Consider the following 25,409-nt stretch of genomic DNA (forward strand, 5'->3'; position numbering starts at 1 on the left):
TTGCAGCACATATATACATAAAGATTGAGAGTTTTATCCAAAAACAAAAAACTTTACATTGCAGAAGCGTGCGTACCGGCGAGCATGAGTGTGCTCATGGGGAGTCCGCTCTCACACGCAGTTGCATCACCTCGCTTGATTTCCTTGTTCTCCCTCCGCTTTTAAAGTCCATCATTAACGGGGATTAAACAGCTGAGATTTTGGAGATATGGAACTGGAGGGTCTGAGGCGATGTTTCCCGGTCTCCTCGCCTGATTGGGTCGGTGAAAGATGATGTCAGACGACCGCATGCGCCCCGGATTGGAGAAAGCGGAGTAAACAAAGCCGCGAGGAGGAGGAGGAGGAGGAGGAGGAGGAGAGGTCTCCACATCTCCAGACAGTCCGCCCGACACACCGAATCCGACTTTACGCGCAGGAGAGGGCGGCCCCGGCGGCGCGTACTCGTCTGCTAAAGGCTGAAAGTTACACTGACAGTCCCACTTTAATGGGTGACGCGCTAAAAAGACTTGGGAAAAGCTAAAGGGAAACTTACCATCGTCTTTTACTCCGGACGCTGTGCAGTTTTGCCGTTTTAGTAAGAGGCTGATTCCTTAACAAGTAACGGGGGAGTCATTCCCCTGTGTTCTGCTCTATTATTGTTGGTCCTTTTGTTGCGGAAATGCAATTTTGAGAAATTAAAGTAGTGAAGTTGAATCAGAGCAGACACACACGGACCGGCTATGCAGCCCGGCCGTTTGGAGACAGTCTGAGTCGCATGAATCAGGCTTCGCATTCAGAGCATGGTCCGATAATTTGGAAGACAGACAGAGACAGAGACAGAGAGTAAAAAAAAAAAAAAAAAATAGACATCTGAAAAGACATTTGGCTCACGCTGAGGTGTGTTTGGGAGCGTGTGCCTCTCACATCCAGGTGTCCCGCCGAGCGGTGCGGAGTCTCCAGCTCAGGCCGGCAGCGCTGACATGCTGCCCAAAGTCGAGACTGAATCCTTGGGACTCTCTCGATCGTATGGAGAACAGGGGCACATGCCAAGGAATATGCAAGGTAAGACCTGTCATTCTTCTGGATCTCTTTAGACCACACGGTCCGTGAGCCTCCAGTGTGGCACCTTTACGGAGCGTTGTCGGACTGGAAGCCCTGCAGTGCGTCCCTCAATGTCACAGAAACTTCTGCACACGCTCATACCAACTAGATTTCTGCAGAAAATGATGGATAGATCAGTAACCGACTGTCGGCACTGGCCGCTGTATGATAAGCGGGTGAAATTATACTGTTAGACGTGTTCCGTGTGGGTCATAATTTGACAGAAATACTTATTTTTTGTAATGCGTTCAGTGTTGTTTCAAAATAAGTTTCTGTAATTTTCTCCCAGGCTTTGCTCTGACATGTATATGTAAATGTTTGGCCCACGATCAAACGATGGTTACAGCCAGCTGTCACTCATGCTGCAAGTGTGCGGGCGCCTGGAGCATGTGAGGCAGAGCAGAGTTGTCGATTGAACTTTATCACTCGTACGGTTTTCACGATGAACCGCTTGAGTTGGGTCTTAGCAGTGCCACTAAAGCGCAGGGCTGACTCAGGGTTTCGTCTTTATGTAAAGACAACGTGCTGCCAATTTATCGAAAAGAAGAAAGAACCGCAGAGCAGAACTGTGGAGGTTTGATTAAGTGATTCGCCCTCTACTAAAATACCTGACTTCGGCCCAGCTAACTTTAGTCTAATAAGACAAAAAAAAAAAAAAAAAAACACTTTACAAACACTCGAAAATATTGTAATTGCGCGACAAATAAATCCACACTAATGTACATTTTTGTTATGTTCTTGACAAATTTCTGTTTTGCGGTTTGTAAAACTCTGGCCTAAAAATTGAATGCAATTTCAAAATCAAGTTGAACTAAATGTAAAAGGGGAACCAAATATCGCTTTGATGATGCTGTGATCATGGATGTATTTTTATTTCATTATCTTTGTCGACTGTATATATTTTTTTTCTCTCTCTCTTTATATGTATATATATATTTCTTTAATACTGTCAAGCATTGCGGGCAGAATTGCTTTAGATCTTTAAATGTGAGAAATGAGGTTTATGAATTCAAAAATGTGCAGCTCTGATTGAGGAGGGGCCAGTTTTACGTTTACAGATCGGGCACATTTATTAAAATCCCCTATGGTATAATTTTTTTTCTTCTTCTTCTTCTTCTTGATCTGTTTCTACAAAGATCAAAAAGCAGAAGAAAAAAAAAAATATGAAAGAGTGACTAAGCCTCACATTCCCCTTCTCATTCCTCTGGAGTCAATCCATAGCCGGACAATCAATTAGGCCGGTCTCGGTTTATGTGACGCTGATAACGCACACTCACAAGACGAGGAGCGGCTGTGTGGAGAGCCCGTTATCTGCTTGCGCACACGCGTAGAAACAAGGTAGCGCCGGGATGAAGCAGGACTCCTCTTGGAGCCCTGTCTGACACACGTTGTAGCTGCGTGGAAACTGCATGAGCAAGTGGCAGCAGGTGAGAGACCGAGTGGGTCTGCGCGGCGTGTTTCTGCATCTTCTGAAGGCGTGACATCTGCGCACACCTCCGGCTGTCCGGGAGGCAGGGATGCTGGATTAGACACATCTTTACATTTAAAAAAAAAAAAAAAAAAAAAAAGTTTATCTTTTGGAGTACAGACACAACCCAGCTTCTTATGCTGTTTTAATGCCATAAAATGTGAACCCATGCTAATATCTATAGCAGCAGTATTAAGATTGTACAGTTGTAATGGGAAAACATATACGACTAAAACCCTGAAAGGCAAATGTTTTTTTTCTGAAAATATTCTTCACTTGCGGCGCTATGAACATTTCCAACTGGAGGTACTAATTAATTTTTCTATTTACCACGGCCTCACCCACCGCATAACTGCAACCGGTGACGTTTATTTTCTCCTTTAAAATGTGCCCAAATGTACAGCTGCCGCGCGTCGGGACGGCAGGCCCCTGTACGAATCCTCTCCTTTTTCTGCGCACTGAAGCGGAGGAAAGTCGAGAAATTGAGTTTTCTGTGTTGCTTCTGGATGTGGGAAAGAAAACGGCAGCTCGGTGGAACTTGTTGCTTCAGCTGGAAATATGCAGCGCGGAATCCCAGCAGGGCAACGCGTTAACAAACCAGAAATCATGTCTAATTAAAAGGTCTGAGTGCGCAGATGAGTGGATCTGGAAGCAGAGCAGTAATATGTGCGAAGGCCTTGGAAGGCGTCTAGTTGACAAAATATTTCCACTTTTACAGCCACATCCACTGAGGTTTTCCTGTTTGATCCTGGCTGCTTTTTATGATTGGGACCATAAATGCTTTTGTAACTCCTGTAAATGTCAGTCTGGCTGTTTGCTTAGCGCTGTCACACGCAGTCTTATCAATGCAACTATTTCCTACACACAATGCAATGGGGGCGCTACAACAAATACGCCGCAATATTATTCGGATCTTTTACTCTGCTCTGTGTGTTAAATCTTAATAAGAAAAAGTGTGTGGGGGGGGGGACACACGCAAAGATGGTGAAATTTACATCGATTTTAATTTGCAACAATTAGTGAAAAACCTGCTTTGTCTTTGTTTAGTCCTCATTCTGAATAATTGCTTTGGAAGCAAGAGAAATGATCATGTCACATTAAACTGACGACTTGTAAAATGTTTTTTGTTTTTTTTTTTCCAGCGCACACAGAACGTCAAATTAAATGTTTCGCAGCGTTTATAAAGCTCAAAATAAAGTAAAGCTGTCGCCCCAGAGCATTGCCGGTGATTCTTCGAGGGGGGAAAATGATGTTGGTTCAAGTTGGGTTTGGATGTTTTTCTCCTCGCCTGCAGAGATAAGGGCTTTTCTGTGTGTCTTCATTTGTCTGTGGGCGGTAACATTTTCTCCTCCAATCCTTAACTCTAATATCTCTCCATTTCCCCCAGCGATTTCACGACTTAGATGCATGCATATTTATGAGGCTCGCTTTCATGAGCTTTTTTTTTTATTATTTATTTATCTTTTTTTTTTCTTTTTTTTTTTTGGCTCCTGTCTGCAACGAATGTAGAAGAAGAGAAGGAGGTAACAAGGAGAAATAAATGGTTGCGTCCTTTCAGGTCATTCCAAAATCGATTATTCGTCGTCCTCCCCTCCTCAAATGAAACATCTAAAAGTCTTAACAGAACTATGGGGGGGGGGGGGGGGGGGGGGGGACAAAACCCTAATTCAGTTGCATCGAGTGGTTCCCCGTGGTTCATCTTGATGGATGAAAGTGGGCTTTTGGAAAAGAGATTGCTCAGCACAGCTACAGACTTCTCTCTGTGTGTGTCCGTGTGTCTCCTCCGCAGCTCCCCAGTTAAAAATGATGGACTACACTTATGACGAAGACCTGGACGAGATGTGCCCCGTGTGCGGAGACAAAGTTTCTGGGTATCACTACGGACTCCTGACCTGCGAGAGCTGCAAGGTTAGTGCCCTTTTCTCCCAAATGGAAAAAAAAAAAGCTTTGCACTCTTCCTACAATAACATTTCCGTCGTGACAAAATGTGTGCCTGTGGCTTTTTTGTGCGCATGGTGACCTTTTCTGCTTTGATGCTTGAAGTATTCCGAATGTCTTAAATTTTGGCTTTAGCAGTGAGGTCACAGTCAGAGTTGGATATTATTATTGGTGTTATTATTCTAAAGTTCCTGAAGTGCATCAAAGCCTGTTACTTGGCTTGACAGCGGTTTGATTGCATTATCATCACCTGTAAGTGTGTTTGCTGTGCTCAGTAGTGAAGCTGGACTGAACAGTGGTATTGTTATTTATTTGTCATTATTTTTCCTTGAATATTGCATGTAGCCTACAGCCTACAAATTTAAAATCCAGGCCATACATGGTAACACTACAGCTCTTATATTTCTATGGCTGCTTTATTTCACTGTATCCTCTATGTTCATCTGTAGAGATGCAATTTTTTTTTCTTTCTTTTTTTTTTTTTTTTTTTTGCAGTTACAGTTTTGCAGGCAAGGCAGTTGATCTAACAAACTTCCTGTGAGTGTCAGAAGATTTGTTAAGCGGTGAACGGCGTAGAAATGAAACAGGAGTTCAGTGGAGATTGTGCAATTTTTGCAGCCACCAAACACAGGAGGTGGAGCAGGAGGATTTAACCCAGAAAGCAAAGTACACAGTCATAATGAGTGTGTTTGTAGAGGCCTGTGTCCTACTGTCTAAAACTCTCATCACAAGTTCATTAAGAGCACGGCAACACTGGTAGCAAAATGTTTCCATACGCAGGTTAATAATGAGGCTACTGTTAAGCAAACTGTTGCTGCTCTTAATTTGAACTCTATCAACAACCTATTTGTTCCTCTCTGCCCATTTCAACTGTTCTCCTCAACACCGAGCTAATAGGCACTGCCCAAGTTTTTCTTAGTCGAGTAAAGCTGTCAGCACAAAATTATGCTAAGACAAATGTCTTTGTGTTAACACTATTCGGTGTAAAATTGCAGCTCACAGTATTGATGCGGCGGCGCACATTTCTTGCCTATGTGGTCATTATTCAAAGCAGATGTTATAGATTTTATCCCATATTATGACCTTGAGATGCTCAGCACTTGCTTGAAGGGAGACGTCAGTGGCATCTCTGCTGCTTTTCAGCCACAAACACATTTCCCAGTGAAGCTGAAACACTTGCAGGATGTAGATGAAGAGGTCTGTTACACAGACAGTGGTGTATATCCGTGGTGAAACATTAATAATGCTGATAATTACCTGAAGCTTGTCATTGATTATCTCTAAAATGCAGGCAGTCTATTCAGTAAACGTATGATCATCACGGCTGAAGTGATATATCAGTTATGTTGACATCTTACAGGCTCATATTGGCATTAAATATCCGCTATCAGCCAGGCAGTGAAATCCATCTCCACTGTAGTGAAGGCTCCTCCCTGGTCACATCTGCACATAAACCAGCAATTACATTTTATTCTTAGTTTTCTATTAAAATAAAAATAACTCTGTTTCAGATTTTGTGATGTGCTACCAGTAAGCTTTACATCTTCTGACTTTCTGGTATGTCATTCGTCATAATTTCATAGTGAGTTTTTAGATGGAATCCTCCTTTATTTGCTACTATCCTCGACCTCCTCCCTGCACCGTCTCAGCCTTCCCCCTCTCTGTGCCCTTCCACCCCAAAAAACGCAGCTGTGAAAAGGATGCATTTGTCATCGGAGTGAGACTTTTTTTAAGCTTTGGTCTGATTTCTAGTTTCTGGGCTGACTCACACACACACTCACACACCGACACACACACACAAAGAGAGAAAGACAAGTAAAGATTTTTTTAACTCCTTCATGATCCTGCCACCTCCCACACACACACACACACACACACACACATACACACACACACACACACACATCCCTTTTTATTCATACAGATGGTGTTAGTTCATACACACATCAGCCCACATAAAGTAAACGTGGGACCACATCATACCTGTTGGTTTAACAACAACAAGCCAAAATGGGCTGCATGGTCCCCACTGTACACAAACAGGCTTGATCCTAGCACGCTTCTCTCTGAGAGACTTGAATCCCAAAATACTGATATTACAAGCAACTAGTTGGAAGGTTAGGAAGTGTCAGAGCCTCAGTGCACATATCAAAAGATACATTTATGATCAGCAGAAGGCAAAGGAAAATAAATAGGAGCAAAGCCAGTTGAGATGTGTGTGTGTGTGTGTGTGTGTGTATATATATATATATATATATATATATATATTTGGCATACGTATTTGAGCAACTACAGCAGGTACAGGAGACAGGGTTCAGAGGACATAAAGTGATTATGTGAATTATATTTTTCCTGTTTCTTTGTTGAACTTGCAGGTCAGTTTTGACATGTTGTAAAAAACTGTTTCCTGGCCACTGTTTTCAAACGGAGAGAGTGTATTCTTTTAGGATGGAAATCTATGGTCAGGAATACCCAGTTTCTCAGACAGTTTATCACATTCAACTAAAGACATTATTTGTATGAATGTCTTGTAGCTACTTCACAGCATGATTTCAGATTTTATGTTAATCACTAGATCTTTTTTTGGGGGGGCTAAATGATCTGTGTTATTTGCAATGGCAACAGAAACGGGCATAAGTTGCTTGCAGCAATCCCTTTACACATAAAAATGAGCCTTGACGAGTGCCTTTTCTTGGTTTGGACTGCAGGTCAAATGAGAGCTCTTCAGTGAGATCTCCTCTTAATCTCCAGAAGTGATATTGTGTGTTTTTTAAAGCATGGCAGAATCCTGTTTGGTTCAGATATTTCTAGCAAACACTTTATGCTAAGTGGAAAATTGGAAAGAAAGTTCTATCTCAAGCATGGATATTTTTCTTAGAGCTGAGAGGTCAATAATCCAAAACTGAGAGCAGTTTTTTTTTTTTTTTTTTTTTGGGGACGAATCAGGCAATGCAGATTGTCAATTAAATTTGTGTTTGGTGAGATATTGACAGCAGCACATTCTTTTTTTATTTTATTTTTTTTAAAGACTGGGTTTAAGGATTCTCCTCCTAGGTTATGGATCTAGAATATGTTAATACCATCTTCCCTACGTTTGATTTCCACTGCTGCTGCCAATAATTAATTCCACATTGCAGGTATGAATATCTGTAATCCCGGAACTGTGAATTATGGATATAATTTATTGGATTTTTTGGACTCCTGTGCTCATATTTTTCAATAATTTAGTGGAGAGTTGAAAAGATGCTTTCCCCATAAATTTTATCCTTTACGTGAATAGAGAATATTGAGAATAGTAAAGTAATTTTGACAGGACCCAAATTAGATTTTTTGCCCTTTATAAAGTAGTTTATAATGCAGTGTGAGCAAAGCAGGTATGTAGAGAATATATCTTTAAAGCTGAATAGGTGAAGGTATAATATAAATAATTTTCTTATATGACTTAGTCAAAAAGAATTACAAATACTCTGCTTGTATCATTTGTAAAAAGTGTGTACTCATGCTTGTTTTATATGTGTGTCTGTAGAGTATCACAACATCAAGTGGAGTATAGCTTTCAAAACTTGACTCTGTGTGTGTGTGTGTGTGCATTAAGTCTGTCCCTTTCCATCTGTCTGAGAGTGTGAATGGGCCAATTACCATCGCATTGCAGGGGTCAAGCAGGTTGACGTCTTAATTGGTTCTCTCCGCAGGGCTTCTTCAAGCGCACCGTCCAGAACAACAAGCGCTACACATGTATAGAGAACCAGAGCTGCCAGATTGACAAGACCCAGAGGAAGCGCTGCCCGTACTGCCGCTTCCAAAAGTGCCTCACCGTCGGCATGAAGCTAGAAGGTACAACAACATGTTTTCATTTTTACAGCTCAGGTGTTTGGCTTATGGCAGGATGACTTGAGAGCACAAGTTTCACTGGTGTTGTGTTTTTGTGATTCAGTGCGCTTCCATTTTGAACATAAGATGGAATTTGACCAAGGGAGAGATGTTCAAAAGTGCAACAGTGACTGGGAGATAATGTTTAGCTGCCATAAGTTTGGGATTCTTTAAAATCCCAAACTTGAAAAAAGATGCAGTTGTTGCTTAAAAGAGAAAGTGTTTTCATGTTCAAACAACTGTTGACTGTAACAGACTGGCTACTGGGATTTCAACATGTTGCTCAAGGGCCCTCAAACAGAACAGATGATTGTTACTTAACATGTGACTGGTTAATGTAACCCAGTTATAAATTAAGTATAAATTTGCTCAAGTAGAAGTAGGAGTACTACAATGCAAACATACATGTAGTGTCAAAAGTGAAATTAGTCATAATGCAGAAAAGTGTTCCATGTGAATCATATGTTATATCTTAATGTAAAATAATCAGAAACTAAAGCTGTAAAATGAATTTAGTGGAGTAAAAAGTACAATATTTCTCTTTCAATTGTTGTAGATTAGAAGGACAAAAGTGACCAAAAGGAAATACTTAAATAAAGTACTTTAAGTATTTCAGTGCAATACATAAGTAAAATAAACTTAGCTACATTCCACCACTTCCAGAAACAAGATTTTCACCAGAAGTAGTTTCAAATAATATTTGATTCCATGAGAATTTGTATATTTTTATAGTGCACGTACAGTACTGTTTGTTCATGAATAGTTTACCACAGATTGTGTTTATTCTGGGGTTTCATAGTGAACACCGCTCACTAAAATATAATCTAAAACTTACAGTACACATCTGCAGGAGTGGAAAAGCACACCCAGGCGGTGTTATTGCATTCTGGGTGCTGCATCATATATTAAGATATGATGCCTGTTTGCAATTACTGTTTCTGAAAGTTGGGGAGGAAAAAATTATAACATGGAACAGCTGAAACTGGAGGTTGACTGCTTCTGGACCTCCACAGAGGTGTTTTAAAACCCTCTACCAAAATCCTAGTGAACTGACAAAGCAAGTCTTTTTCCATTAATTCCCAATTGAACACAGTTAATCATAGCACATTAACTGTCTTTTGGCAAGAGTGAAAATAGTCTTCCGTGATCAATTTGCATGTGAATAGTTTCCCTCTACATTGAGATATCCACCATTAAGGGAAGGCAAATACCTGCTTTGACAAAATGATTGCCTGTATGAAAGTTGAAGATTATATTTATTTAAACATTTAACAATGAACATCTCAGTCATTTCTGTTCTCCAGAATGTACACCCCATCAAGAGAAACCTTTCATTTCTACCAAAACGTTGCAATCCAGCATTGCTTATTAGTATTTGAGATGGGGTCAGGGGGAGTTGGGGGGTATCTGGTAGCTGCCGTGCACTTAAACTTGCCAGACAGAGTAATAGATAAAATATTAAACTTGGCGGCAGGGCGAGAATGGTAATGATGATACTTTTGGCCGGCCGTTTCGAGGCCTCTTTGTTTGATTTGAACGTGGCTCAGAAGCTTGTTCAAACACGGCTATCCAGAAGTGACAGGGCAGCAGGGCAAGAAATGCTCTTCAATGTTTAAGGAAAATATTTAAAATCAACTGTTTTTCCACACATTAGTTGACAGGTTTTACCCTTAAATCACTAATTCTGGCATGACCAAAGTGGCCTGAAGGTCATCCGTCAATAAGTGTAAAACAGAGGATTTAAAAGCTAAAGGTAATAGGAGGTTAAGTTGCAGTGCTGTAAAATTATTTTTAGTGTGTGGAGTCTTTTAATCAGAGTAGGTGTTATGTTATTCATACGGTTTCAGTTTAATATTGAAACAAAATTCCTCACACATTTGTATTTAAACCGAATTAAAAATCCCTAGGCCCCTGCAATGATCACATACTGTACAATTGAGGAGAGTTAATATGCTGAAGGAATAATACCCTGGGAGGGTGAAAGTAAAGCAAAGACAGCCTGACTAAAATCTTTCTGGAGGCTTCCCCCTTTACCTGCCATGTGCGGCGTAATTAATTGCTGTTAATTGTGAATGGCCGCTGGGCAGAAATGTCCCGGCCTGTCATTTTCCAGCTGACATGGGTGGGGAGGGGGTTAGCGTTTGATTTGTTTTGCTGGTGGTAGCTTTCAGCTCGGGGGCAAGACGGGCCCTGCAGCGCTCTGTCAGGGGCCAGAACCTCCAGTGGGCGACTCCTGCCACAACCAGTAAAGACCTCCCATACAGAGAGTCTGACACCCCTTACCACACACACACACACACACACACACACACACACACACACACACACACACACACACACTACACATACAGCTCTCCCTGGTAAACACATACATATATTCATGAGAAGCCCAAAAAGGTGTTCAGAAGGCCACAGGCAAGAGGGAGAAGATGTCATTTGATCTAAAAAAATGTGTGTACAATAGCTGTGAAAAAGGGAAGGAGGTTTAGGGTCATGTGCTTTGTTATTGCAGGCTTTTCATGCCATTACACGGCTGCTCGCAGCAACATGTGAATTCTTGATATCGAGTGGAAACAGGGCATGCAAGGGAAACTTTAAAGTTGAGTCAAACTGTAATTTTTCTCTGTCTTTTGGGTGTTTACTTTTACCTTTCTGGTTGCTCAGTGTCTTTCCTGTTTGTTGATATATGTTTGCCAACCAATGGAACGGTGTGTACAGTTTGAAGTTTGCTGTGAGGGTGGTAGCAGTAAAGAAGTCTGTTTGTGCATCTGTCAGTGTGTGTGTGTGTGTGTGTGTGTGTGTGTGTGTGTGTGTGTGTGTGTGTGTGTGTGTGTGTGTGTGTGACTGTTGGCAATGTTTCAGAGTTGAGGGAAGGCAGTGAAACAAGGTGAAACAGCAGACGGGTACATATCAGCGTGACATAAACAGTGTTGTGACATGTCTATCACCACATCCCAACACTAGAAGATCAGCTGTATTATCTTCAGATGATCACGAAGCAAAACTAGTTAAACCTCTGTCTCTCCACTGCCTGTCTCTCCACAATGCAGGAAAAGGGAATTTAGTGCTGTAGCGGCATATCATATTCTCTCTCTCTGTGCCTCTGCAACAGGATGAATGACTTACCACTGACCCTGTGTGTAACAGTCAGGCTATGTCCTCCAAAATAAAACTCCCTCTTTCCTGTCGTCTCATCAGCTGTGATCCTGAAGAGCAGGCAGGTGTTTGGAGGAACCCTACAAATCTGATCCCACCAGTTATTCTGATTATGAGTATATCTTACAACCTAAAACAACTTTAAACAAATGTCATCAGCTGCTTAATGTTTGTCCATCTGATTTTACAAATTGTATTATGGCACATTAAATATGTCTATGAAAATGCATTATTAGTATTTTATGTCTATAAAGCCTTGTTTAATTAGTTCATTTATCTTTTACTGTTAGGGACAGGTGGGTCATTGCGTTACACAGTATTGAAAGAAATACAAGGCACACACACACACACACACTCTCTCTCTCTCTCTCTCTCGCATACACCCACTATAATAATAGAGCATGGCAGAGACACACTCATTTAACCACACAAACACAGGACATGCTTCCATGCTGTAAAAATCCTTGCTTCTTGGTATGCACTGCAGCATCTCAGCCAGTGTTGACTCATTGAAAAACAGACAAAACAAAAGCCACATCCCATTAATGTTTGACCCATTAGCATGCCGTTCTCTAAAGCTGATGAAGCATGCCGTATCTGAACAGCTCCCACTGGTATGATTTTCTTTTTATGCTCGCTAGAAGTTGCCTTGCATCATATGCTTCACTGAGCTGCCTAATATTTCCTTCGCCCGTGCATCATCTTAAAGACAGAGTGTGATACTGGGAGTCGAAATAAACAGTTTCCACTGTATGCTATTTAAGGAAGCAGAAGTTAGATAAGATGTTACTGAGAATATCCTTTGACAACATTATGTACAAACACAAGGAAGACAAGAAAATTTGTCCTCCACTGATAAAACAATCTGACTGTTTTACTGGTTTTACTGGTTCCTGCACAGTTTTGAGATACAGAATACCAGATAATATTTTTCCTGTGTTTAATCTCAGCTCGTCTGGAACACGACCAGCCAGCATTGTCTTGTTTTAAACCAGACGTGACATTTAAAGTGGTCTTTGTTGGAGACCTCTCATTTTTCTTTTCATCAACTTTTACTGGACTGGACATCACTGAACAGGCTCACGCAGGCTTTCTTATGGATCACTTTTTCCAGTGATTTTTATTTTTGACCACTTTTTTGCATGCCGTTTATCTATCATCAAAGATGAATTTATTAATTACCACAAGTGCAAAACCACTACAGGGCCATGCAGCTGAAATTAGCACCACCACCTGAGTGTTTTTATATTCCTCTCTGCCGCTCTCTTCCTCTCTCTCCACTTTTTATTTCCTCCCTGTCTCCAGCTTTCCCACTCTGATTTGTCTTCCATCAGCCTCCCAGTGCCTGTGCTGGAAGCCGGGGAGCTGTCCCATTACTTATGCATAGGTATCATAGGTATTCATGTGTGTGCATGGGATAGGGCGCATCCGGAGCAGGGGCCGGGGCCCCGACATGACAAACAGGGTGTCAGCAAGGCTCCGCAGGACCCATTAATATGCTGGCGGCCGACAGGGATCTTCACCTACGCGCGCTTAATATTCCTGTATATTAAACAACCATAAATCAGAGGATATAACGCTGAGGGCTGTGTGTGTGTGTGATGTGTCTGAGTGTGTTAGGGGCTACATATAGGTGTGTGCAGAGACATTGTGTCTGTAAGGGATGCTGTGTATGTGTGTGTGTGTGTGTGTGTGTGTGTGTGTGTTTGTTTGTGAAGGGACATGTTTCAGACGGTGTGTACAAGGTGGGCTAGATACTTTTCGGGAAGAGAAACAGGGTTTTGGTTGGGGCAGTTTGTGAATGAATAGATGTGTGTCTGTGTGTGTGTGTGTGTGTGTGTTTGTTATCAAATGTGTGTGTGGACATGCTCTCAGACAGTAAGTCAGGAGAATTCAGCGGGAGACAGCACCAGCCTTTTAGCCTTTCAGCCTGGCTTTAGCCCCAAAGCCTCACTGCTAACCCACAATATCCTTTTCAGAAGCAGAATGAAGTTTCCTCTCATCTATTCAAAAAGGAAAAAAAGGAAGAGTTTTCCTTGCTTGTGATGTTTTTCCTCATACTAATTTTCTTCTCGTGGCATCCTTATTTCTTTCAATTTACACTTTTCTTTTTTCTTTTTGGCCTCTTGTGCTAAACCAAGTGCTCGTTGCTGCATTTTCCGACAGCTCCTGTCAATCAAGCTTTGTGTGCAGCACTGTAGTCCTTTTTTCTCTTGACGAAGGTCTTTCTTGTTTTCCTGTTCAGCAGTGCTGGCTGTCACCATCATGCTAACTATTCAGTTTGTCTTGTTTATGCCACACAAACCACAAAACATCAAACAAGTCACTTTCTTGGCAACACAGAGAAGGACGATCAGGAAGTTTAAGTGTGTAACCAACACTCCACAAGCTTTTAAGAAAGGGAAATTCAGTTAGTTCTGTTACATATAAAACATTCTCTGCATAAAACATTTACAAATTGACACTTTAAAGCAGTAAACTTGTGTGGTTTTTTTTGTTTTTTTTTCGAAACACTGATTTTCTTTTGACAGATTGTTCAACCCTTTAAAGTTGCAGGGCCATGTGATCACTGTCACCATAAACCTAGTCCCTGCAGCATCCAACCCATTAACATCTCTCCACCTCACTCAAACACACACATTCATCTTCTTCCCCAATACACATCCATGCACTGTCCTCTTCCCCCTCCCTTTTCCATATTAATCTGTGTTACATGCATGCAAATCGCCTTGTTTAATTACAGACAAAGAATCTGCACGTGTCTGTGTGTGTGTGTGTGTGTGTGTGGTGGTGGTGTTAGTGGGGAGATCTGCACCCCCCCAATCTTGATATTCATGATGTGATGTGGGTCCCTGGGTCCGAGGCAGGCAAGAAGGCAGTCAGGGCCTAATTTTGTTTTCCCAGTAGGGCCAACTATTAGTTTCTCAGCTCATTAATTACGCTGTTGTGGAGAAATCATTAATAGTTAAAGTCGCCCTACAATAATGTATAATAGATACATTTGACGGGGCTCCTGATTTCTTCATTTTTTTTTTTTCTTTGATATGTGATCAATTTTTTAACGGTCATGGTAATCCCTGAGCCCGGGTGAGTGGGCACTGGAGTTGACCTCAAGCAAACTGGGAAATGGTAGTGTGTGTGTGTGTGTGTGTCTGTGTCTGTGTCTGTGTCTGTGTGTGTGCATGCGTGCGTGCGTGCGTGCGTGCGTGTGTGTGTAAAATCACAGTGTATAAATTACACAGCATTTGAGCAGTTGGGGGCTCTCCAAGGTGGCGGAGTGTCTGGCCTGCTCCCTTCTCTCTCTGTGATGATCACCACCAGTGTGCGATGCTCCCCATGTTAGCCAGTGTGTTTTCTGTAAGACTGTATGAGAGAGAGAGTCAGCATCGGGGATGTGAGGGGTGTGAGAGAGTGTGTGTGTGTGTGTGTGTGTGTGTGTGTGTTTGTATGTGTGTGTCTTCCCCTCTCAGCTCCTCTAGCTCAGATCAGTGACAGACACTTTTGTGACGGAGGTCATTAAAATAACTCCCAAGGCAGCTCAGAGTGAGTGTAAGAGTGTGCATGTGTGTGTTTTTGTGTGGAACCCCCCCCCCCCCCCCCCCTTCCTCAATCCCCCTAATGCTGACCCCCCACCCTGCATTCTCCACACCCCCTTTTCAATTTTCTTCTTCTGTTCTTTCATTCATCCACCAAGACACCATGAGGTGGAGTGGACCCAGGCCGACTCGCTGCGTTATCCACTGTGTATGAACGGGAGAAATCTATGTGCATGTATTTGCATATACAGTTAAATTTATGGGTTTCTTTCTTTCTAAAGACGAAGGCAATAACTTACTGAATACAATACAAATAAGTCTATAATATTCTGCAGTATGGGTATTAGTGAGTGTTTTTCTGTTGCATCGTCTCCCAGACGACCGTTAGCTCGTGGCACGCTGCGCTCGGCGAGCCTCGTCAGTGTAAGAGGTAATTAAGTATGAATAATTAACACCAGCGCCCCCCAACTGGGAGACAGCAGAGCAGCTTCCCCATGGCAGGAGTCGGCCAGATCACACATGGCCCTCGTAGCAGTCCACTGTGTGCCCGGCTTGTTCATTAGAAATACCCACGGCACAGACTCGTTGTGATCCTCACCACAGGATCCTGCGCTGAGGAGGGAGGCAGGGGGCATCATGGGCATGTTTGGTTCATCAGAAAAAAAAAAAAAAAAAAAAAAAAGAACCCCAATTTGCTTATTGTTAGCCTTTTCAGCCTTTGGGCTTGTACTAAGAAAAAAGTTTCTGCTAATGGACAGTGACATTTGATGCTTTTAGATATTGCATAATCAGACAGCATAATAAAACATGTATTTTGGAAAGAGAACTTGAATTGTCTTTGAGTCTATACCAACGTCTCACTTTTGAGGTATGTATTCCCTGAGTGGTGGACAGAGATAGCCAGCTGTACGGTGATCATTTAGCAGAGCGGTTCATAGAGGTTTGTGTCTCTGGTCAATGAGTAACGACACTATCTTTTAGACCTGTGGGTTTAAGAGTCAACATGGACATGTCAAGTGTAATCACCACAGGAGCACATTTGCCCTACATTCAAGTTACGAACAAGGAATTCACCTTCATAACGCCATGTAAATATGTACATAAATACAGGAACATAACATATAACTCACTAAAATATATAAGGATTTAGTCTGTAAAGATGTTGATAACAATTATCTGAAACTCTTCAGATAATTGTCGTATTGCTTCATGTAAGTGTGGAGGTGTCAAAGTATTGTACATAATGACTTGTTATTGTATGAACTCTGACAAGAATAAGTAACATGCATGACAAAGACGTACAAAGTGTACCATAGCACTAATTCTGTCCTTTTTTGTTTTCTTTTTCACCTTCCTGGCCACCTGTCAGCTGTGCGGGCGGACCGCATGCGTGGCGGTCGCAACAAGTTTGGCCCGATGTACAAACGTGACAGGGCCCTCAAGCAGCAAAAGAAGGCACTGATCCGAGCTAACGGCCTGAAGATTGAGGCCATGAGTCAGGTGATGCAGGCCGTGCCCACTGACCTCACCCTCTCCTCAGCCATCCAGAACATCCACTCAGCCGCCTCCAAGGGCCTTCCACTGAGCCACCACGCCGGCCACCACACTGGTCACCACCACCACCACCATCATCATCATGCCACTGCCCTGCCCCCCACAGACTACGACCGCAGCCCATTTGTCACTTCGCCGGTCAGCATGGCAATGCCGCCGCACGCCGGCAGCCTACAGGGCTACCAGGCAGCCTACGGACACTTCCAGGGCACTCGCACCATCAAGTCAGAGTACCCAGACCCGTACACCAGCTCGCCAGAGTCCATCATGGGCTACGCCTACGTAGATGCCTACCAGTCAGGTTCACCGCCCAGCTTCCCCCACCTGATCGTAGAGCTGTTAAAGTGTGAGCCGGATGAGCCACAGGTTCAGGCCAAGATCCTGGCCTACCTGCAGCAGGAGCAGGCCAGCCGAGGGAAGCATGAGAAGCTCAACACCTTCGGCCTTATGTGCAAGATGGCCGACCAGACACTCTTCTCCATCGTGGAGTGGGCACGCAGCAGCATCTTCTTCCGTGAACTCAAGGTACGTGATCATGGTCCATGTTTGTTTGAAAGTGCGGAAAACTTGAGTATATTTAATTTTTTACAACCATATTTTTATGATTTGGCCATATTCCTACTGGTTATGAGAGCATACTACTATTTAATATAATAACATAATATATCATTTAAGCTTTAATTCTATTTGCAGTAACTGTGCAGGCCATTAATAAAATATCCAGCACTTTTTTTTCAATGCTAAATCTTTCAGCACCATGTCATCTATAATTTACAGTACTTTACACCATTCAGGAACATCGTCTGTTCAATCCTTTATCTTCGACAGACTTTTAATCATTCTTTTGATGCACTGTCAACACTGATGCAGAGTGCACAGGACTGTGGGGGATAAAAGGGGGTCTGCTTGTAGCCTCCACCGCTGTCTTTCCCACTGACTGATCAAAATTCAGCAGCAAACCATATTTACGTGTGTGGCACATTTCGGCTATGGGTTGTGAAAACTTTGACTTGAGCTTCAGGCACTTTTTGTACTAACAGGGTCCTACTCTAAGGGTTTTATGTGAACTGAATACGGCCCATCTAATGTTGAAATATTTCACAGAGCTCAGTGGGCACACACTGTGATGATATGAGATATTGCTCATTAGCATATCGGTCAAAGAAAATTCAGAGAGCTGGCCATTTCACAATAACAATTAATTAATTGTCTATATTAGATTTCACTTTAATTCGGATCCCTTTAAACCTTTAGTTATCTGTGATAGACATTCTTTTAAAGCATCTTAACTATAACAAGTCTCTAAAACAATAACATTTGAGCCTGGTAAACACTGTGTCACTGTTCATCACAGTCAAACCCAACTGGCCAACAGTAACCGCTTCACTGTAAAAATGTGACAATTCCCACTTACTCATCGCAGAGCCCAAGGGACAGTCTCTGGTGTGTGTTTGTGCACTCGCAGCTTTGTATGAAGGTTAATATTCAGAGGGACATTAGAGGTGTTTGATTAGCCTGTGCTTCACCTGTTTTTCTTCCCGTTGTCTGACTCCTTTGTCTGTTTGTTCCACGCTGCATCGCCAAAGGCTCAGCTGCATATTCATGGTTCCGAGCCTGTTGCAAAATTCCCTCCAAATATTTAATATTATTTTGTTCTCAAAGGGGACAAAATAACAAACGAAATAAATGTAATATTAAAAACTGTGCCAATTACAACATAGACAAGAGTCCTTGAAAAACACATGTTGACATTTAGCACGCGCCATGTCCCCGCTATTGACATTTTCGAGATCTGTATTTGCATTCAGCTGGGGTGAGCAGCACACACTCATATGCACACACTCGGGCTCATCATAGGGTGTGGCCACAGCTCATAATTGTGTGTGTTTTGCCCATTAACTTTGAATGATCATTTCTGCTGCACTGTGAAGCCTCTCTATTTCTCACACCCTCGTCCTAATTCAATTATCTCACACCCTTGTGTTTGTCACTGCCTGATTTTCTGCTGAATGAACTGCCATTATGTTTGCCTAATGACTACCCATATTAGTGCAGCTTAATAGTAATTGAGCTGGGTGCCTGTTACAAAGGTAGAGAATGACCTGGGCTCAGTGCAGGAGAAACCTCTTCCTGCACACCCTATCCCCCCTCAACCCCCACCCTCACATCTCAAAAAAAAACTCTCCTGCCCCTGTTGGAGAGCCCCGTTGCTGCAGGTGAGGTGGGGGCATATTTCACTTAAGTGAGGGAGATAATTGAACTGACCCCCACCCCCCCCCACCCACCGCCCACCCATCCACACTTGCCCTGTTTGAAGAGCCATTTTGAGCACATGGGGGAGTGGAAAAAAACGCGCGAGCTGTGGCTGTGACACTTTTTCCTTGTGTGTTTCTCATCAACAACGAGTGGGAGGACTGCTGAGCGATGGTGACAATAAGCTAACTATGATCAGCTCTCTCCATCATCTATCGGATGCTCTACATACTGCTTTTTGTGTACTGCATAGTGTGTGTGAATGAAATGTCATTCAGTTGTGGTGCCAACTTTTATGTGCTTGCTACTGCGGTTCAAAAACCCACCCATGACCTCTGCCTGAGTGTGCGTGCTTTTGTCCACGCAGGTGTGTGTGTTTACGTGTGTCTGCTCATTCACACTAACATCCTTGTGCTGCTCAAGCAGAACAAACATTGCACAATGTTTGGGGATTAATATCCACAGATGAAAACATGTGTACACTTTTCATACTGTGTACAGTGCTTCGGATAAAATACATACTACACATTGTGTGTTTGTGTGTCTGTGTGTGCGTTTGTGTCCCTCGTTTTAACGAATGATCGCTAGTTCAATTAAAGATATCATGTTTTAAATCCATCTGACCTCTGACATCTGCTAGTATAGATCAGACTGTTAGAGGTTGAGCCCGGGACCTGAAAGACAGGAAGCAGAGTAGAATTAAAAGTTTGTCACAGGGGTAGGAGGCTATAAATACGCTTTCATCTCTCACATACACACACATGCACCCCACATTAAGACACAGACACCGCTCACACATAACGCACAGTCCCTCTCACTATTATTAGCGCTGTAAGAACAAAAGAATTTCTCTGGTAATAGAGCCAAGCTGGGAGTGTGTGTGCAAGGTGTCTGCCAAAAAAAGTGTTTAAAGATTTAGTTTCCATAAGTTGGCTTCGGTCACGGGACTCATAAATATTTAGCCATTAGGAGGACCTTCTAAAGAGCACTCCCCATTCTTCTCCAATGCGCCGTCTGCCTCGCTCCTTCTGGGAATGAGGCATGACGTGAGGGACGTTTATTTCTAACACCTTGAATCCGAGAAGCTGGGACGGGGCTCTTCCCGCCAGCGCACTTCAGTTTTGATTGGTTTAACACATCGACAATTAGAGAGAGGCAGATCTGGTGCAGTGGTTCTGAAATCAATGAAAACGTGGCGTGTTGAGGGAAAGTTTTGGCAGGGTTTGAGGGCATGATCACTTGCGGTTGTTTTATAAAATTTGAAGAGAGCTGAAGACAGGTGCATGTGTGAGTGTGTGTGTTCCTGCATAGACCTTTTCTGTTATAGTCTGTTAGATACGTTTACACTTTAACATAAGCATTAATTTAGGTTATTTTTTTTTTATTTCTTTGTGTCCTCTGTCTGCTCTGCATTTAAACTGAGTTTCTAAACCAGGCTGTGGGCATGTGTTTTCCAGTATATACGTGTTAAAAATTTCAGTCAGTTGCCAAAGGTATGTAGTGTTTATTTTGTTTTGTTTTTTTTTATTTAGTTGAAAGATTAGACTGTTGTTCATGTGTAGAGCACGTTTTATGAGCTTTTGACTTTTTTTTTAACTATAACTATTTTCTGTATAAATGTTTTTATATAAGAGTTTTTATTTATTTTTTTATTTAACATAATATACTTTTGTCATTGGGGAAATGGCAATTCCATAAATCATTGCTGAAAACCCATTTTTTTTGCAGATAGCTGTTTTTAATCTGATTTGACGGAGTGTGTGTTGCGGGATATGTTGTACAACTGTGTATTTTTAAATGACATTGTACAGATGCATATTTTTCAGCACGTGTACGAGTTCTGTTTCTGAAAATGTGCTGTGATAGGTATTTCTTTGTTATTTATTTCTATGTATATTTGTGCTTGTTCCACTGGTGTGTTCATGGGCAATTCATAAGCATATGCCAGTGTTGTGTTGTGTAGTGTGTGCAAAGGGAGGGGAAACACATGTGTTTGTCTCTCACTGACATTTGCTAGCACACGGCTGGTACGCCGCCACTCCTCCCCTCCCTCGTCCTCCCCTGTCCTGCAATGAACCCCTCCACCCGTCCTGGTGCCAGCCACCAACCAGGCAGCTTCGTGAGTGTTAAAGGACAAATCCACTGAAAATGCCTTTACTTTCTTTAAAGACAGCTACGGGGAATGTTTGGCTTGAATTCAGATAATCTTCTTGATTGACAATGGGCTCAGCAAACCAGAACTCAATGCTGCAGCCCCATGGATTCAGTGTTTTCGGTTACTGTTAGGCACCCTTGTGTGTGAAATGGAATTATCTGGTTGAAGCAGCAATTCGTTTTGCATAATTGTTTAGTCTAGTATGTAACTGACTTTGAGACAAGGCTATGTGATCAGACAGAATTGTGAGTAAGGACACACCGTGGCTTCTAATCCAAAATATTGTGAATACACTTTGCCCTGTAATCCACGAGACACTGCTGGAATCTTAGAGAGCTAGTTAATTTACTTTTACAGTGATAAAAGAACATTTTTTGTGTTAAAATGTGAACAAATATTTGAGGGGAAAAATATTTAAACCTAGACATGAGTTTTAAAAAAATCCAATTGCTACATCACTGAATAAAACAAAACGCAAAACAAGAACAAAATTAGAGAGACAAATAAACTGACAAACAATTCTCCAATAAAACAAAAAAAATAAATAAATTACTGCCCATGTAGTAAATAACATCACAAGAGAAGCGAGACTTTATGAAGGCTTTAATAGCACACATTTAAGGTTAACTATGAAACTTTTAAAAGGATCATGAAAAAATGTATTCACTAATTACGTCATGCTTTCTTTGAAAAAACTCTTCTGATGTTCCTGTTTGTGTTGCTAAACGTGAGGGTGAACATTGCTTGACTTTCAGCTCATGTGTGCGTGTGTGTGTGTGAGTCATACCGTAGCTGGTCCAGTGCTACCCTCTCCTCCATTGTTTCAGCGTTGGGATGGCTGGCCTGACTCCCACCACAAACACAATGGGAAGGAGAATTTAGCAGGGCGATCGGGACTATTGATGATTCATATGTTTATATCTCACCTTCCTAACTCTACTCCCTTTTCACCAGAGCCACCCCACCCCGCCCCCCTTCCTCTCTATACCCTTTAATAAAAAGGATGTGTGTCTGGTGTTGGGACAGCGGGCGCTTTTGTGTTCCTTGTCAACACACAACATACAGTGGCTAATAAAGAAACAGAAAACACCGTGCCAGAACAGACTATTATTCATTTTTTTGTTTATTTGTTTGCTGTATGGCCCTCTCACTTTACCCCTTTTTCACATTGTACTACCTCAGATAGTTATTTGCTACATTTCCTACAATGCCTTTCAACAACTTCAGGAAGCAGATACGATTTTGTTGGATTCAATCAGACATGGACATGAAGGGCAAGGACGGCATTTTATTGCTGTTTAATTACAACTCATGCCAACACACAAAACAGAAACACTGTTTGGAAGATGTACCTCTGTGACAGGGACACTAGAAGAGAATAGCTACTAAAAATCAAACTGCTGCACGTTTTGAGATGTGCCTCACAACATTTCAAAGAGGATTGAGGCAGTTATGAAGGCATCACCCGCTTCTTCCCAAGTTTTAATTTAGAGATTTCTACATGTAAACAGCAGCAATAACACAACCGTATGTGACTCACAACGAGAGGTTGTTGCAGGCTGAAGGTGACGTGTCCATTTTTGAGAGGATATTATTGTCTCAAATCTGTCTTGAGTAAAATGCTGTGTAACTTTATACATATATTTAGTCCATCCACCTGATAAAAGTGGAGCAGGGAGGAAAATACCCGTGACATTTTGAAATGTGGTTTCTCTGTTTATTTTAGTCATCTGGGGACAGTTTTTTGGGGGGATCCAGACAGGTTTTTCTGCTTCTCTGTCTCTTTCATTTTTTTTTTTTTTTTTTTTTTCAGTTTTGTCTCTCTGCATGTAGCGGGAATGGCAAAAGCAGAACTGAGGGCCATTAAGTTGAAGAGGAACTGTATTAGAAGTCTTGTTCCCTGGGAAAGCTCCCAGCTGAGATGGGACAGCCATATTGGATAAACAGATGGCCGGGAAGAGGAAAGGACAGGCGAGGAGAGGTGAAACAAAGAGGGGAGATGAGAGAGGAGACGAGTAGAGGAGGAATGTGGAGAGAGCTGAGGAGAGGGAAGGAAAGGAGAGGGAATAACAAAGACGAAGAGGTAAAGGGGAAAAAAATTTTTAAAAAAAAGTGATTAAGTGAGAAAGGAGAGATTTACAAACATTATTTCAAATTCAAATTGTTGAAGCTTTTAGCAAAGCTGCACTGCGGATCTCTAATTTTAAAAAAGAAAAACCTTTACGTGAAAAGCTCTCACTCAAATAAAAAAAAAGGTAATTTATGCATAATATTAATGTAATAACTTCATTTTTTAAATACATTTTTAAAACATTTGTCACATTTTCTTTACTTTCCAGAACAACATAATACTAATAACCACACACTAACATGAGCTGTTTTCAAAAGCAACTATTAAAAAAAAATTAACTTAAAAACAAAAAAAGAAATCTGCTCCAACCTAACAAATGAAATGAGCATTTTAAGCAGTAGAATTATTTACACTGCTGACTGTTTGCTGCCAGTTTATTCAACTCCTCTAAGCGGCTGCACGTCAGTCAATCATGCAGTATGACAGATCCCTGGGGTGGGGCGGGAGGGGGGCTGATGTTCACATCTCACACCTGAATATTCTCCACTTATAGATTTACCTGAGTGAATAATGTAAGGTCCTGTGATGCACCCCCTCTGCCCCGCTGCATGATTTCACCCCCTCCTTACCTCCCCTCCATCTACATCCATAAATATTACATGAATTTTCTTTTGGTGAAATTATCCTTACACCACCCACCCGCCCAGTTCAGACTGGAGGGTCTTTTTCTACAGTCTTAGTTATCCTCCTCATGCACACACGCACACCTTTTTTTCCATGACCTATCCAGAAGCAGTTTCATTTTCAAGGTGCAACCAAGTGTGTGTGTGTGTGTGTGTGTGTGTGTGTGTGTGTGTGTGCATGTTTCTGTGTGTGTTAGAAAGGGAGGGGGTGTATTACTGCTGCCCTGCTTTGACCAGTGATTGCACCTTTTCTTTTTTTTTTCACACCCCATAACTAAGTGGAAATTAATAAGCCGTTTTAGGCGTGATCCGTGAACCCTGGGAAGTGGTATATCTATGCAACCCTCCACACACACACACCCACACACCCACACCCACACACGCACACACACAGATCCAGAGCCTCAAGCAGCAATGGCTGTCTTGTCAGAGGTCAACGCCCCCCCCCCCCCCCCCCCCCCCCCCCCCCCCGGCAACAACCTCCCCTCCCGGCACCCCAATTCTGACAAACTGCGAGCGTGATGGGGTTGGCGGCCGCACACACTTGGCAAAGATTTGTAACTGTGTCCCTGGTCCATTGCATATGAATTATTCTGCAGGATGTGATGCACCCTCCAACACACACACCCCATACCATGCTTGCTTTACATTAGCTGAGAAGAAAAAAGGTGTAGAGAAGGATGGAGGGAGAAAGAGGTACGTAGGGAAGGACACAGTTTAAATGAGTTACAGAGGGAGAAAGAGAGAGGAAAGCAAAGACTGTGACATGAGATTGAAAATGAGCACAGAGAGAGAGAAGAGAGATAGAAAGACAGAGTAAATGATTTACAATGAAAAGACTATGAGAGGACAGACATCAGAGATGGAGGTAAAGCCAGAGAGAGATATCGGAACAAAGATGGAGAGAGATAAAAAAAAAAGTTTACACTGAGAGATGAAGACAGAGAGAGAGAGACAGAGAGAGAGAGAAAGTATGAGAAGGAGATCATGAAGGACAGCCAGAGAAGGACAGAAAGAGGGAAATGAGGAAGAGAAGAAAATGGGGGGGGGGGGGTTAATGGGAAGATGAACAAGGGGCCGCGAGAGGCAGCGACCAAGGGCAAGAGGAGGAGGAGGAGAGGAACATGGTGAAGGACAACAGAGGAGGGTGAAAAGAGGACCGGTAGGTTGGCGGGGTGGGGTGGAGGGGTGCAAGGGGGGAACAGGTGGAAGGTTAATGGGCCTGGAGCGGATCCACCAGACGCTCTTGGGCTTGATATATGGGCCCAGGGCCTGGCGCGGGGCGTAGGCTTTCAAAGATATATTATTTCATTTGAGGAGCAGCACCATTCTGGCCGACAACCACCCCCCTCAACCCCCCCAACCCACCCTCCCTCCTTACCCCTGCTTCCACCAACACCCCCCACAGCCCGGCATTTGTCCAGTGATAGATGACATGCGTCCCCCACCCCACCCCAACACATACATGGACAAATACACATACAGTATCGGGCCCTCCAAACAAACACACACACACACACACACACACACACACACACACACACACACACACACACACACACACAGGAGAGTCAGGCGATTTGGCCAAATTTCCACTTAATTTATTGATTTTCTAAGAGTAATTCTTTCTTTCTTTCTTTCTTTC

The 25,409-nt window shown here is 42.5% G+C and overlaps 1 protein-coding gene across 1 annotated transcript in view; it reads left to right on the forward strand.

Moving 5' to 3' along the window:
* Positions 1-352: 352 nt before the first annotated feature.
* nr5a2 (nuclear receptor subfamily 5, group A, member 2) overlaps positions 353-25,409 on the forward strand; it is a 69,102-nt gene continuing 44,045 nt past the window's right edge. The window contains exons 1-4 of the mRNA XM_071485949.1: positions 353-1,041; positions 4,338-4,456; positions 8,179-8,320; positions 16,418-17,127. Coding sequence (XP_071342050.1) covers positions 960-1,041; positions 4,338-4,456; positions 8,179-8,320; positions 16,418-17,127 — 1,053 coding nt within the window. The 5' untranslated portion in view covers positions 353-959. The remainder of the gene's footprint in view (positions 1,042-4,337; positions 4,457-8,178; positions 8,321-16,417; positions 17,128-25,409) is intronic.

Source organism: Trachinotus anak, unplaced genomic scaffold, assembly GCF_046630095.1.
Source record: "Trachinotus anak isolate AG129_WGS33_773 ecotype Australia unplaced genomic scaffold, CSIRO_AGI_Tana_v1 ptg000010l, whole genome shotgun sequence".
NCBI lineage: Eukaryota > Metazoa > Chordata > Actinopteri > Carangiformes > Carangidae > Trachinotus > Trachinotus anak.